Below are 13,860 nucleotides of genomic sequence, written 5' to 3'. Positions count from 1 at the left end.
TTGTGTTTCTTGGGTCTGATTCGGTTCTAGGAACGAGTACTATATACAGGGCAGCAAGCCCGGGGGGGAAGTGTGTGCGCATGCGTGCGTGCTGTGATCCATCACCATCACTTGCCCCGGAACGCCCAGTGGAAGAAGCAATGTCGTCTTTCTTCCAATGCAAAACTAGGAGAGAAACAGCCGCCAGCTGGATGGATGATGCATCTTCGCTCAAAAGCAGAAAACATCGAGAGGAGGTGCTAAGCGAATAAAGTTAAGAGAAGAATGAAGAGGAACGGGTGAGTGGGTGGGCAATGCCCCCCCGTCACATGGGCTCGGCCTTGATTCGCATGTGTTGACCCGGAGAATCCGTTCCCTACATGGGTGATTAGCAAAGGACCGCACAAATAAGCCTTCGCGAACACTCACCTCTGCCTTGCGTTTACCCAGCACGGAGTCAGGGGTTCCAGTTCGCCCAGAGGGCGTTCCTCGGCTGGCTGGAGGAGGCCCGTCCTTGGTCACTTCGGCATAGCAACTAGCGTGGTAGACGCGACTCCCAACCTTGATAGCATCCTGCCAAATCCAATCCTGGACATCTTCGGACCACGTTGACTCAAACTTCTCCTGGCAGATGGGACAAGGAGTGTTTCGCAATGCTGCATCGTTCGGTGCGTGGATCCATTGCTTTGGTGGCCCTTTCTTGGCCATAGGGCCGTCGCCCCCAGCAGCACTCTCAGTGGCCGCCTCCGTGTCCACAAGTCCCTGGTCATCCCCTGCCTCCCGAGATTTGATCCAGTCCTATGAAAGGTCAGAGTTATGGCAATAGGGTTATCGATAGATATGGTTCGGTCACTCACCCGCTCGTCGACATACCAGCTGCGGTTCTGAGCCCGCCTGCCAGCCTCTGACATGCGCTGGTTGGTCCGGAAGTGCCAATCCAAGTGACGTGCTTTCTTTTCCTTTCCTTCTTCGGTTGCAAAAAACCGCTGACCGCAGGTACCACACCGATTTGACCGTACCTCGTAGAGGCTGGCAATCAACGTCTGTCGGGGGCTAAATGTTCATTGGAGTTTAGCGGCGTGGAAGACAATCTAGGAGGCGCATGCAACTCACATTTTCATGGAGGCTGTATTCATCTGAACATTTGTCTGGTCATCAGATGTGCCTTGTGCCTGTGACGTCGGCACAGGAGGTGTGAATCGCATCTGGCCAGGCATCACCAACGGGAACGCGGACGCAAGGTTGGCCGGAGTTGCAGTGGATGGGGCCGGGGGGGCAGAAGCGGGAGGCAGTAGGCCTTGTGCTCGAAGAGCTGCAATGAGAGGATTCTCTGGTGCTGCGCTGATGTGTGGTTGTGGGGTGCTACTACTCGTTGGCATCTGGGGCAGAATATTCGAAACCTGTGGCGGCGGAGTGGGCTGCTGCCGCGTTGCAGTAGCTTTGATAAGCCCGGCGAGCGTACCCGGATTGAGGAGCTGCTGGAGGGGCTGCGAGAGGGTTTGGGCGGGTGGAGTAGCTATAGGAGGCGTTGACACGACTGGGAGACTCGGCGCAACGGTTTGGGGGGCCGATATAGCGGATTTTGGTGCAAGTGCCGAAACCTGGTCACGGACAAGCCTTAGCTGCTCTTGGGTGAGCTCTTGACGCTGCAAGATACCCTGAAGGTCCAAGAGGGCCTTCAGCCGTTGCTGCACAGATGGGTCCAAGGGATTGTTGGCAAAATCACTTCTGGCGGTTGCAATTAGAGCTTCGATGTCTCGGTTGAGAGCTGAGAGATCAACAGCTGAGCGTTGCTGGGCCTGAGGAGTTGGGGTTGCTCGTGCGGGATATGATTCACCCTGTGGAGTACATTAGACATGTGCCATCCATCGCCCGACGCTTCGGGGCTTGACAGGGGCTTACCGAGGAGGGATATCCATGACCAGTCCCATTGCGCTGGTAATGCACAGGCACAGCCTGATTAGCCGGGGGCGGGTACCGACCCATATTCTGCGGAGGCGTCGGACTGTTGGTCCAACCTGGGGGGGTTCCAACACGACCACGGGTGAGGATCTCCTGCTGGCTTCGAGCTTGTTGTTGCTGGAGAGCCGCGGTCCTTGCCTTGATCAAAGCGCTCTCGATGCTGCGGGTGATTTCTGGAGGGAAGACAGGCCTGGTGTCCAAGGACCCCGGAACGGGTTCTTTCCATGTCTTCAGCATCTCGTCCAGTTTTCTGCGCGTCTGAGAGTCGACCAGCGTGTAGGCGTTCATAAAGGTCTGATACATGTTGCGACCCAGGAACAGGGTGTAGGGCGTGCCTACGTTCTTGACGATCGAGTCGACTACATACAAGGCAGGCAACTTTTGAGCCGGCGGTGTCTACACAGCAGATTAGAACCCATTCAGCCAAAAAAAAAAAAAAAAAAAAAAAAAAAAAAAAAAAAAAAAAAAAAAAGAAGACTACAGACGGTCGTGCGCCTCGCCAGGGCCATCAAGAGCACCTCGGCGTTCTGAGAGCGTGTCACCTACAGTTCGAATGTGGTTCTCCAGCACGCGGGAGATGGCCATCGCATGTTCTGTGTTCTCCTTGGCTATCACAGTCAAATTGCTGATCTGAAATCTGTCGTTGGTCGTTAGATCTTCCAAGGAGTTCTTGTAGTCCTCGGCCACTTCGTCGGAGGCCAACCCAGCTGACATGATGGGCAGATACTCAGGCAGCGGATGCCGATGATGGGGGGAAAGGGGAAGTGAGAAGGTGGTTAGGATATAGACAAAGAAAGATATGGACGATGGGAAAGTGTTAAAAAGAGGGCGTAACACTCGGGGATATTTGGGCTCCTGCTGAGCCTTTCTGCTTTCGTCCCCCTCCTTTTTTATGTTCTGCCTTCTGTTCTCCTTGGCCGGTTCTGCTTTTTGTTCGGGCTGCTGTCCTTCTGGTCTCAAGAGCTTGTCTTTTTTCCTGTCTTTGCTCGGTTTTTCTTTTTCCTTTCCTTTCCTTTTCTCTTTTCCTTTCCGTTCTTTTGTCCTCTTTTATACACTGTATATAGAAGTCCTATTCCTTCCCTCCTTTGTTTCTTTCCAAATAAAAAAAAATGTAATAACAGTCTCCTGAAAGAGTAAGAGATGAGAAGAGCAGTCGGAACTTGTAGAATGCTTGCTAGCTATCTTGGTCAGACTTGAGACAACAACAAGAGGCCGCAAGTGCAAATCCTCCACCCGATCCCAAGTCAACAAAGAACCCGTGCTACAACTCCCCGTTAACCCAGTGCCAATCTATCTTATAAGATCACCTGTGCCGATTGACCCTTCCAGTAGACAGCAACTCGTAGAGGAACCAAATGGGTTGAAAAGGCAGGAGGGTATGTTGGTGTGAACTAGATAAATTGTCTCAGTAGCACACGACGTCGACAACCAGGCGGAAGGAAAAAGCAGAGATCTGGATAGCCACCCAAGACAGGCGCAAGAGATCTGGGAGCAGGAAATGGAGGGAGAGGGAAGGGGAGCAATTAGAGAATTAGAGGGGGGGAAGGCGAAGGAGGTGAACGAAGATGAGGCAGACTCCGAAAGCTGCGCTCGTGAGTGAGCGAAGGAAGGAAGGACCGGCGAGCAGGAAGGCTGGCTGAGTCAGCGACCCTGAGAGCCAGCCTTCCGCTAGGCTCTTTCAGGAAAGGCGGAAACAGCTTTTGACTAGGCCTGATCCGGTAACACGGGTATGACGCAGTCACACGCCGCTATCCATCCATTCACATTGACATTGTTTCAAGTCCACTTCATACCTTCCAACACCATCATATGCAGCCCTTTTTCACTTACTGGTGATTTTGCTGCATCCATTAACAGATCAATCCTCTCATCGAGTGCAGTACGAGCTCTTAAGATGAAGCTTTTGTCCGCTACCATTATAGGGTTGCTTCCGTTGGCTCTAGCCAACTCGATCCTGGTTACTTTCCCGAAAGGAACCCCCGATTCAGTTGTTGATCGGGCGAAGAAATCGGTTGTGGATTCTGTATGTAGCCAGGTATTGCTGGGGCCATTGATAGATATATGACTGACCGTCTTCTGGCAGGGGGGCATGATCACACACGAGTACAGTAAGAGAGGCTCCCCTCCCTTGTTTCTTTCGCCCTTCCCATTGAACCTTGGTGCTAACTCTTTCTTCGCTATAGCTTTGATCAAGTAACTTTCTCCGCCAGCCCCGTCGTTGCTAGCGCTGACAAACTCCCAGGGGATTTTCTGCCAACGCTCCGGAGGCAGCGGTCCAGCAGATATCAACCGAGTCTGCGGCATACAGCCCCCATATCGAGGAGGACCTGACTGTCTCGACCCAGTAAAGAAATTCTGACGGGTTTCACGGCATAGAGGCGTTCGTGTCTCTCCTTCGTCCCACGCCATGACAACTATCCCTTCTCCCGCTGGTCTCGGGACTCGAACGTCAAAACTTCAGCAATGAAAGGGAAACATTAGGTATACTGTAATTCACGACTGCTATGGCTTATTGGGGTTTTCGTTAGGGTGCCGCAATGTTTATCTTTTTGGGGGGGGGGGTTGTCTATAATTGCTGGTCGCTATTGGACTGCCCCTCCCCCCTTTTTATTCTTTCTTTTCTTTTCGAATGTCATGTGAATTGGAGATTGTTCTTTTCATTCAACGATTGGTCTACTGTACATTTAAATATAGGTCAGTGATTTCGTCGCCTTTCAGAGCCAGGAGCATGTAGCATGGATGTCTGCTTTCCGCGCGTGGTTGAGCGACAAGCGGGACCTGGCGGTTGGTATTTATAGCCCGTAGATGCGCGTAGCGTGGATCCCGCCTCCAACTCCCCGGAGGCGCTCGACTCGAAAACGGACCCCTTCGAGGCCAGTCCTTCCTCCGCCGCCCAGATCTCAACCTCACCGTGCTGAGGTGGTGTCGATTTACCCCTCCTGGCTCCAATCGGAAGACGACTGCAAACCCCAGCCATTCCTGAGATTCGCGTCCCCCTCCCCCTCCCCGCGCCTCGTTGACCCCGAGATCCAGTCCACCACCGACCATGGCCGCGGAACATACCGTCACGCAAGCTCTGTTGGAATGGATCAACAGTTTCGCTCTGGGAAAGACTATCCGGACGACGGAGGAGCTGTCGGATGGAACTATCATCTGGGAAATCCTACAGGACATTGATCCGCAATATTTCCTGGATGAGATCCCTCAGCGCGCCCCGTCCGACCACTGGCTATCCAAATGGCAGAACCTGAAACATATACACAAATTGCTCGTCAATTACATCCGTCAACAGCCCGATGGCATGCCGTCCGGTCTCGATCCAAATCCAAATCTAGAACTGGTCGCCGAGAAAAACTCCGTCAAAGAGGCCAATAAACTCCTTAAGCTACTTCTGATCGCCGCCATCCGGTCGCCCAACGCGCAGACCTATGTGGAGACCCTCCAAAGCCTAAGTACGCCAACGCAAGAGGCTCTCAAGAACATCTTCGAGGAGGCTCAGAATGGACAGCACGAAGCCATTGATGGCGAGGACGACGTCAAAGAGGAGCGGGAACTGCCCGTCGACCCCGAACTGCAGTTCGAGGAACGGGTAGGGAAGATGCTGGCGGAAAACAATCGGATGGCGCGTGAGAAGAAGGAAATGCAGAAACAAATCGACGATATGCACGACCGCTTGGCGCGCCTCCAGGAGAACAACGATACCCTACAGAGTCGTCTTGCCTCGACGGAAGACCGGCTGGTCAACCTACGTTCTGGAAAGGGGGATCTTGGGCTCAACGCAAAGGCTCTCGAGTCCAAGTCCCGTCAACAGGAAGATATCATCGCCACTCAGGAGGCAAGACTGGCCACGGCCCAGGATGAAATTGACAGCCTGCGAATGACCGTAGAGTCTCTCCGTGTTAAGAACCAACGCTTCCAGAAGTTACAGGATGACTACGATGAGCTCAAGACCGAGCGAGATCAGCTTGCTCGCAAGGCGAACGCGGCTGAGAAGTACCGCCAAAAGCTTCAGGCTAGCCAGGATTTCGAGAAGGAGAACCAGTCCCTCAGGAACCAAATCAAGGACCTCCAGCAACAGCTCAAGGAGGCGGATTCACAGCAGAAATGGAACTCTGAGCGAGAAGTAGAGCTTGAGGAATACCGCAGAGTCTTGCCACGCATCGAACAGGAATGCAGTGAAATCCAAAACCTGAAGAAGCAACTCGAATTTAACAACCATGCCCTCACGGAGCGTCTCAGTAATGCCGAAGAACAGCGCGAACGCGATGACGCTCTGATAAGCGAGCTTCGAGAGCGAGTCCGCGAATTGGAAGGGTCCCCAGGAAGCCCATCTCTTACGCCGGGCACTGAAACTCCCAAGCTCGAAGGAACCTTGCAGAAGGATTTCGAGGCAATCGGAGTGAAGGAATCTCAACTGTTTGGACATCCCTTCACATCGCAATCGTACTCCCAACTGACACCGTACAGGAAATCCGAAAATGAGGAACTCAAAAAGGAAGTTGAATTGCTCAAGGGACCATCAGTATCTGTATGTTCACATCGCATGGAAATTTATGTCCTTGGAACACCGCTGATGAGGTTCCGCAGATAGGTTCACCGTTGGAAGGTTTCTCTGAAGCTTTTGGCGAAACGCTACAACAGGCTCGCGCAAACTCTTCACAGAGGTACAGTCGCTACAATCGCTAATGTTTGCCCGGTCTGGGTACTAACGCAAGATATAGTGATGAGTACTGGAAGCTGTACGAACAGTTTACATCGGTTCTGAAGAAACTGGCCGAGGCCCAAGACGCTCTCGATGTTACTAAGAGGTCGTTGAATGATGCCTTGACTGAAGGTAAGTGGCCCCAGCATGCAGAGAGAAAGAAGACCATTCCGCTTATACATTCACAGTTGAAGTTGCCAACCGGGAGAGTATCGACCTAATAACCGAAGTCAAAGCGAATAACTCGTCGGAATTGGTCAAGGCCCGCGATGATGCGGACGATGCCATGCGCAGAGTATCCATTCTTCAGGCCGAGCTTGACTCGACCCAAGCTTTAGTGCAGGTAACATGCGCTGAACGGGATGATCTCCGAAATCTGCTTGAGAAGAAGCAGGCGGAATTCCGGGCGGAGGATCAAGAAGCTGCGGAGGAAATGAAGAAGCTGCTTGCCGAACTCACCGCACAGGAGAACACGGATGATCCAGAGGCTGTTCAAAAGTCCGCCGTGGAACTCACAAGACAAGTCGCCGCTCAGATTGAAAAGAATCTGGAAAGGCTGGCGAAGCGCGCAGAGGTCAGTTACAAAGAAACCCATCGATGTTCAGCCCACTTCAACCCAAGCCATACCATAATCACCCGTTTCGGGGGCTTCAGCGGCCGGAGAAAACGCCTCGACGCTTTTGCGGATCGGCCGTTGGGCGATTCGGCCCAGATTTTGGAAGCGAAGGTCCCCAGCCTATCGCGTCTGGGTCGATTTGCGGTTAAACGGTTCTGGCGTTGGAGCTTGGTTGCGACGCCCTTGATACACACTCTCTTCCATCTACAGTTCGCAGCCCCAGATGCTAACATAATCCATCTTGCAGTACATCCATCAACAGAATGAACACATCAAGTTCCTCCAGGAGCGCATAAGACAAGCTGAGGAAGACACAGATGAAGGAATCAGCAAAGAGCGCGAAGTAAGTACACATATTTTCCAACAACGGAATATTCAACCACGCCACTGGCTTTCCGACTAACCGCGTTTGATTTCCTGCAGCTCGAGCTTCAGAAGGTAATCGATGCCCAAGCGCGCGAGCTGGCTCTGATGAGTTCCTCTTGGTACGAACTCCAGAGTCGATTACAAAATAACAACATCAGCATGTCTAGATATCGCCACGGGTCCCTCGCCGATGCCCAGAAGGGCTGGTTGGCCAGGCAGAGAAACGTGGTCGCTGGTCGATAAAGCTGGACCATCTTGTATATAGGGATATGGCTACCTTTTCTTTTCTTCGTACATGTCGTTGTAATGCCTATTTCCCCCCTCCCCCTCTTTTCCGGCCGTTCTGCCCCCCCTGCTGTCTCTATATAGTTACCTAGGTTGCTGTTCTTATACCTTTGCACATACATACTCCTGCGCCGCACTATACCAGCATTTTGCGGCTCGGTTATCCGGTTTGCTAGAGGTTGGTCAAAGTTTCGAGGGAAATGTGCCTTCGGAGGCTGTTATATCGAGATGAACATGACGAAGGCTTCTTTGTTCTTTATATAGACATATCCTTTTTACATGGTCTAGCCATAGATGCAGCTCATAATATACATAGAGGTAATACAGAGTTCATAGGGGAACTGTCAAATGTTTGTCCCCTGGCATCCCGAATGGTGCGGGTTGACTTCATTACACCCATTGTCTAGGGTGTCTTAGAACGTCCATGATCTCTTTCTCACGCTCCTTGCCCTCTCCAATCAGTTCTTCATCACCTACGTCATGGCCCTCAGTGCGGGTACCGGACACAGCATCCATATAGGCCCAGCTTGCGGTGCGGGGAAGACTCATCAGAATACTTTCAATGCGGGCATTCGGAGTGCGGAGACCGAAGCTGGTTCCACGGTCATACACCAGATTGAATTCCACATAGCGACCACGACGAAGCTGTTGCCACTCTTTCTGCTCCGGTGTGAACAGCATGTCCTTACGGCGTTCAATGATGGGGACGTAGGATGGGAGGAAGGACGCAAGGCCATCCGACACGAAAGAGAACAGCGTCTCCTGCGGGTTTTGCGATGAGGTCGACGAGGACTCTAAGAAATTGGCGTCGAGATCATCGAAGAATATGCCTCCGACGCCTCGACATTCGCGACGATGCGGGAGATAGAAGTATTTGTCGCACCAGGCTTTGAACTTCGGGTAATACGTGGCGTCATGGCGATCACAGGCGTCCTTGATTGTCTGGTGGAAGTGCTTTGCGTCTTCGGGGAAGAGATAAATCGGAGTCAGATCCGTACCACCGCCGAACCACCAATTCTTGTCGCCATTGATAGGATCCTTGGGGTCCGAGGTCTCGAAGTACCGGTAGTTCAGGTGAACCGTCGGGGCCATGGGGTTATGGGGGTGCAAAACCAGGGACAGGCCAGCCGCAAAAAAGCTCAATGAGTCCACGTCGGCGCCGACGAAAGATTTGTGGTCTGCGCGCATCTTTTCAATGGCGGGACGAGGCAGTTCGCCATAGACAATAGACACATTGACACCGGCCTTTTCGAAGACATTGCCGTCCTGGAGAACGCAAGATATCCCACCTCCGCCGTTGGGGCGCGACCAAGTATCGGTTCGGAATTGCGTCCCATCTATTCTGCCTAGCTCTTCTATGATCTTTTGCTGGTGATCCTTGATCAACTTCTCCATCCGTAGGCGCATCGGGGATGATTCGCTGATCGTTGTCTGTTTCTTTAACGTCTCATCGAGTTCGACGATCGACGGGGAGTCAAGTTCGGTCACTTCTTCGGTCATCTGCGTACATAGAAGTCAGACTGGGGTACCAATGCAAAACAGGGAGCGGCCGGTTTTACCATGGAGTAGATCAAAGCAGCGATGAATGGCACCCCGATGGCGAGTCGTAGGTATGGTCTCCAAACAGTGAAGTTCTTTTTTTCACCAGATTTCTTTTCCGTGGAGTACCTGCGGAAAGGCGCTGGGATGTGACGAGGTGTGCGACAAGTTCGAGATGACAATTGGCAGAGCGACCTCCGAAGAGGCATATATGGCCGGGGTAAGGCCATGGTCGGAGGGCAAATGGAATTGGCTGATCCGCCAGAAGATCAGGTGGTGCTGGAATGCGCCGATTTCAAGACTCAGTCCGACCGAGCTCCGCCTATTATTGGGGGGCAATTAGTGGGCTTGATGTTTGGAAATGGGCGAACTAGTCAACTCATTTGCTCCGAAGCCGTATGGGACCACCTGCGGTCTCGATATTCCCGAATGTCTGAGGGGATATGCTGCGGTTTGCGCGGTTTGCATCTGTTGCATTGTTTGTCTGTTGAGTCTGGCTGAGATAAGCGGTTTGCCTGGTTTGCATATCCTTATCGCCTGAACACTCTGGCAGCAATACGCATACAGGGAACTCCAAGGTAAAGTACTAGTACTACTACTAGTAGTAGTCACTGGAATCCGTTGTGTCTGCTTATTTATTCAATTCAACGGTAGTCACTGGTACACTCTACCTAATATTCAGCAGTCCAAAGGTGGTGCGCAGTACTCCGTAGTAACTACAGAAACCCAGGATCTTCACAGGATGCTGGTGCACAGTACTCTGTATGGTTCTAGATCTAGCAGTAGTGGTAGCGGGATAACACCCCATAATCTAGTCGCTGATCCAAGTGGAGGCTGACCCGAGCTATCAGCAGTTCAATCTTTCTGACGCAACCCCGGTGATTCATATTGCACACAGATCGATGGCCATCAAGCGGGATCATCCGACTCTGGTCATTTGCGCACTGCACCAAATCCACGTGCAGAGATGACGATTTCGTCTTATCAGGAGGATGATGGGTGCAAGCCCAGGCACATGACCCGGCCTGACTCACGTGTGGGGCCGCTCACCGCCTCCACCCCGTGATCCCGTCCTGCCTGGCGGCCTTATCAGCCGTTCGTCTCACTGAATGACGCGGGGCTGTCGCCTTAACTCTCCCTGAGTCCCTATTACTGAGTCTACTCCTACTGGTTAGTACTGACCTGCCTGCCTACCACCTTTTGTCATCCACTCCCCCCCCCATCCATCCATCCATCCATCCATCTATCCATCCATCCATCCAACTCCCCCCCTCTTTACCCCTTATCCATCGCCTTATCTTCCCGATCTGACCTCGTCATTCTTCCAACCTCTCCAGCGCTTTCCAACCAGGACTTTCTTTCACCAGAAGCCATCAAATCCACCCCCGATCTATCCATCACGATGCGTTCCAAGTTCAAGGATGAGCACCCCTTCGAGAAGCGCAAGGCAGAGGCCGAGCGTATCCGCCAGAAATACGCCGATCGCATCCCAGTATGCTCGCCCTTGACTTCCCCCCGTCGCTGATCCGGTCGATGTCTTCTTGGGGGCCTGGGTCTTAGTCTCACCGCTTGTTCGAGATGCTAATCCGTTGTCTGCTCCCAGGTGATTTGCGAAAAGGTCGAGAAATCAGATATCGCTACCATCGACAAGAAGAAGTACCTTGTCCCTGCCGACCTTACCGTTGGACAGTTCGTCTATGTCATCCGTAAACGAATCAAGCTCTCACCCGAGAAGGCGATCTTCATCTTCGTCGACGAGGTCCTGCCACCTACCGCGGCTCTCATGAGCAGTATCTACGAAGAGCACAAGGATGAAGATGGGTTCCTCTATATCACGTATGTTCCGACTCCGACCCTACAGCCGAGACTCTGGGCACATACTGACCCCATCCTCCTGGCAGGTACTCTGGCGAGAACACGTTTGGTGAATGCTAGGCGCTAGGCCCATATCTACTTTCCGTTTTGCTTGAATTTTCCTTTCTTTCTTTCTTTCTTAATTTTGAAGTGAATTCGTCGCTGCCATGATCAAGTTGGCTCCCTCCAGACCACCCCTGTCCGGGATCCCTGTAGGACGCGGGGGTGCGAGGGCGAGCTCGACCACGCTGTGACGTACTTCTCCCTCTCTGTGCTGTACGCGGGCGTTAATCTTGGGGCTCTTCATTTTCTTCGTGACCTCTCTTGGCGAACCTATTCTTGATCAGATGGTAGTTTTAAATCGAATCGAAACAGTCGTTGACCATAGTTAAGCGAGGAGGATGTTTGCTACCGAGGCGTACGTACGTCGTATAAGGCCTCTCTCGTTGGGCCTCCGCAGAGCACCTGCTGGTGGACGTATCACTATCTACGGAGCACTACTCCGGATACTGGGTCACTACTGGGCAACTAGTTAGTTAGTTAGTTAATAGGTAATCGGCTGACCTAATCAGGGCCAGCTCCGATAGCCGGCCGAAGATGCCAGGCCCGAAGTGGACTAGTGGCGCTGGGCCGCCGCCGCGACGCTTGGACGGTTCCGAGTCGGCGCAGAAAGAAAGTACAGTAGTCTCTCTCTTTCTTCTCTCTCTCTCTTTCTCTTCCTTGGTGTGCGTCTCCTACTTCTTTCCCTTCGCTGCATTGCCTGGCTCCGGTTGTGGTCACTCGTCAATCCTCGCTGCTGACCTTGCCTCGTCTTCTGATACTTCTTTCCGACTTTCGTCTTCCTTCTGAATTTGGTTTTTTCCCCCGACCTCCCCGAGTGAGAAAAACAAAGTCAAACGCCTCGGAAAATTTTATACGGCCCATTTCTTGCCCCCCAAGTGCGCCAAATACAACTCGGAATTTTAGGAATAAGATGTCTCCCGCTATCGCCGCCGGTGCTGGCTCTGCCGCCAAGGATGTCAAGAGAGAATCCGCAACTGCTCGTCTGTTGGGTTCCGGTATGTGTATCTTCTCACAAACCCGCTGGGTTGCGAGCTGTGACTGACTTGTGACTCATTTGCAGGAACCGCTGGAATCACGGAGCTCATGGTCTTCCATCCCGTACGAATCCTCCCCCCCTGGGAATGACTCATGGATTGCTCTCTGACGGCGGAAATACTGACGCCCTACCAAGGTTGATACCATCTCGAAGCGGTTGATGAGCAACCAGACCCGGGTACGATATTTCGCGGCGCATGCTCCGCTCTCCCTCTGGGTGCTTTTTACTGACGGTGTGCTGGGATTAGATTGCCTCCTCCGCTGAATTGAACAAGGTCGTCTTCAAGGAGTACGCCACCGCTTCCGCTGGCACCAAGTTCACCTCCCTCTTCCCCGGCTTGGGTTATGCTGCTGGCTACAAGGTCCTCCAGCGTATCTACAAGTACGGTGGTCAGCCTTTCGCGCGTGACTACCTGGCTCAGCACTACGGCACTGAGTTTGACAATGCCTTCGGAAAGGGTACGGGCAAGGCCATCATGCACGCCACTGCTGGAAGGTTCGTACTTTGTAGTACTCAGTTAGGGGCGGTTCCTTTGGGCTGACTTGGTGGAATAGTTTGATCGGCATTGGAGAGATTGTCCTTCTGCCTCTGGACGTCCTTAAGATCAAGCGTCAGACTAACCCCGAGGCATTCCGCGGCCGTGGCTTGTTCAAGATCATCTCCGACGAGGGTATGGGACTCTACCGTGGCGCTGGCTGGACTGCGGCCCGTAACGCCCCCGGTTCATTCGCGGTATGTCTCCTCGGTCACACTCCTAGTCTACGTTCTAGTCCGGTACTAATCGTCAATAGCTCTTCGGTGGTTCTGCTTTCGCCAAGGAGTACCTGTACAGCCTGCAGGACTACAACACCGCTAGCTGGTCTCAGAACTTTGTCGCCTCTGTTTGCGGTGCCAGTGCCTCTCTGGTTGTGTCTGCTCCTCTGGATGTGATCAAGACTCGTATCCAGAACCGCAACTTCGAGAACCCCGAGTCGGGCTTCCGCATTCTGTCCAACATGGTCAAGAACGAGGGTGTCACCAGTTTCTTCAAGGGCCTGACGCCCAAGCTGCTGATGACCGGTCCCAAGCTCGTTTTCAGCTTCTGGCTGGCTCAGACGTTGATCCCTGCGTTCGGCCAGGTCGTATAAAAGTTGACGATAATCTGATTATAATAGCGAGTGTTTCTTATACTTCCCCCTTTTCGGGATGATTTTTACTTCATGTTCTATTCTAGGGCTTTTTTGGTGCTGCTTTAGAGCATTCTTTTGGGCCTTTCTGTATTTTTGGATAGAATCTTTTCCCTTCGTCTTTGATCCGATTTCATGGGTTCAAGATGTTATGCCTATCGGGCATGAAGAAATACAACTCCTCTTAATTCACTGACTCGGAATGCTTCCGGTAGACATGTCGGACCTTTGGCATGCAGGTTGGGGCGCAAACCTCTGACAAGCACCGCCAACAAGTACTGCGCAGAGTAGA

General features: G+C 52.5%; 8 protein-coding genes across 8 annotated transcripts; 6 read left to right on the top strand and 2 right to left on the bottom strand.

The window, feature by feature from the left end:
* Positions 1-277: 277 nt before the first annotated feature.
* Positions 278-2,744, bottom strand: BO70DRAFT_187706 (putative mRNA cleavage factor complex component Pcf11). Its single transcript, XM_025538483.1, has 6 exons — positions 2,488-2,744; positions 1,882-2,337; positions 1,093-1,817; positions 837-1,032; positions 409-777; positions 278-355 (listed from the first exon to the last, which is right to left on the bottom strand). The coding sequence occupies exons 1-6, from the start codon at positions 2,653-2,655 to the stop codon at positions 305-307; spliced, it is 1,965 nt and encodes a 654-aa protein (XP_025394500.1). The 5' UTR covers positions 2,656-2,744; the 3' UTR covers positions 278-304.
* Positions 2,745-3,150, top strand: BO70DRAFT_187705 (uncharacterized protein). Its single transcript, XM_025538482.1, has one exon. The coding sequence runs from the start codon at positions 2,834-2,836 to the stop codon at positions 3,068-3,070; it is 237 nt and encodes a 78-aa protein (XP_025394499.1). The 5' UTR covers positions 2,745-2,833; the 3' UTR covers positions 3,071-3,150.
* A 685-nt stretch (positions 3,151-3,835) lies between these two features.
* Positions 3,836-4,289, top strand: BO70DRAFT_401130 (uncharacterized protein; the record flags this gene model as incomplete). Its single annotated transcript, XM_025546972.1, has 4 exons — positions 3,836-3,964; positions 4,025-4,049; positions 4,125-4,134; positions 4,184-4,289. The coding sequence occupies 4 exons, from the start codon at positions 3,836-3,838 to the stop codon at positions 4,287-4,289; spliced, it is 270 nt and encodes an 89-aa protein (XP_025394498.1).
* Positions 4,290-4,785: 496 nt separating this feature from the next.
* BO70DRAFT_366776 (uncharacterized protein) lies at positions 4,786-6,900 on the top strand. Its single transcript, XM_025544419.1, has 4 exons — positions 4,786-6,357; positions 6,409-6,469; positions 6,529-6,605; positions 6,663-6,900. Exons 1-4 carry the CDS (start codon positions 4,988-4,990, stop codon positions 6,862-6,864), a joined length of 1,710 nt encoding a protein of 569 aa, XP_025394497.1. The 5' UTR covers positions 4,786-4,987; the 3' UTR covers positions 6,865-6,900.
* On the top strand, positions 6,732-8,084 carry BO70DRAFT_187552 (uncharacterized protein). The gene is made up of 3 exons (XM_025538481.1): positions 6,732-7,217; positions 7,507-7,602; positions 7,683-8,084. Exons 1-3 carry the CDS (start codon positions 6,930-6,932, stop codon positions 7,866-7,868), a joined length of 570 nt encoding a protein of 189 aa, XP_025394496.1. The 5' UTR covers positions 6,732-6,929; the 3' UTR covers positions 7,869-8,084.
* Positions 8,015-9,837, bottom strand: hem13 (coproporphyrinogen oxidase). The gene is made up of 2 exons (XM_025541548.1): positions 9,470-9,837; positions 8,015-9,410 (listed from the first exon to the last, which is right to left on the bottom strand). The coding sequence occupies exons 1-2, from the start codon at positions 9,677-9,679 to the stop codon at positions 8,301-8,303; spliced, it is 1,320 nt and encodes a 439-aa protein (XP_025394495.1). The 5' UTR covers positions 9,680-9,837; the 3' UTR covers positions 8,015-8,300.
* Positions 9,838-10,851: 1,014 nt separating this feature from the next.
* Positions 10,852-11,384, top strand: BO70DRAFT_374990 (autophagy-related protein 8; the record flags this gene model as incomplete). The annotated part of the gene is made up of 3 exons (XM_025545002.1): positions 10,852-10,941; positions 11,053-11,285; positions 11,351-11,384. The coding sequence occupies 3 exons, from the start codon at positions 10,852-10,854 to the stop codon at positions 11,382-11,384; spliced, it is 357 nt and encodes a 118-aa protein (XP_025394494.1).
* Positions 11,385-12,032: 648 nt separating this feature from the next.
* On the top strand, positions 12,033-13,764 carry BO70DRAFT_366773 (putative mitochondrial GTP/GDP transporter Ggc1). The gene is made up of 6 exons (XM_025544418.1): positions 12,033-12,361; positions 12,427-12,464; positions 12,538-12,579; positions 12,650-12,897; positions 12,957-13,134; positions 13,194-13,764. The coding sequence occupies exons 1-6, from the start codon at positions 12,277-12,279 to the stop codon at positions 13,527-13,529; spliced, it is 927 nt and encodes a 308-aa protein (XP_025394493.1). The 5' UTR covers positions 12,033-12,276; the 3' UTR covers positions 13,530-13,764.
* Positions 13,765-13,860: the final 96 nt, after the last annotated feature.

Source organism: Aspergillus heteromorphus (assembly GCF_003184545.1).
Source record: "Aspergillus heteromorphus CBS 117.55 chromosome Unknown BO70scaffold_52, whole genome shotgun sequence".
In the NCBI taxonomy this organism is placed as follows: domain Eukaryota; kingdom Fungi; phylum Ascomycota; class Eurotiomycetes; order Eurotiales; family Aspergillaceae; genus Aspergillus; species Aspergillus heteromorphus.
This window is presented reverse-complemented; position numbering and strand designations above follow the sequence as displayed.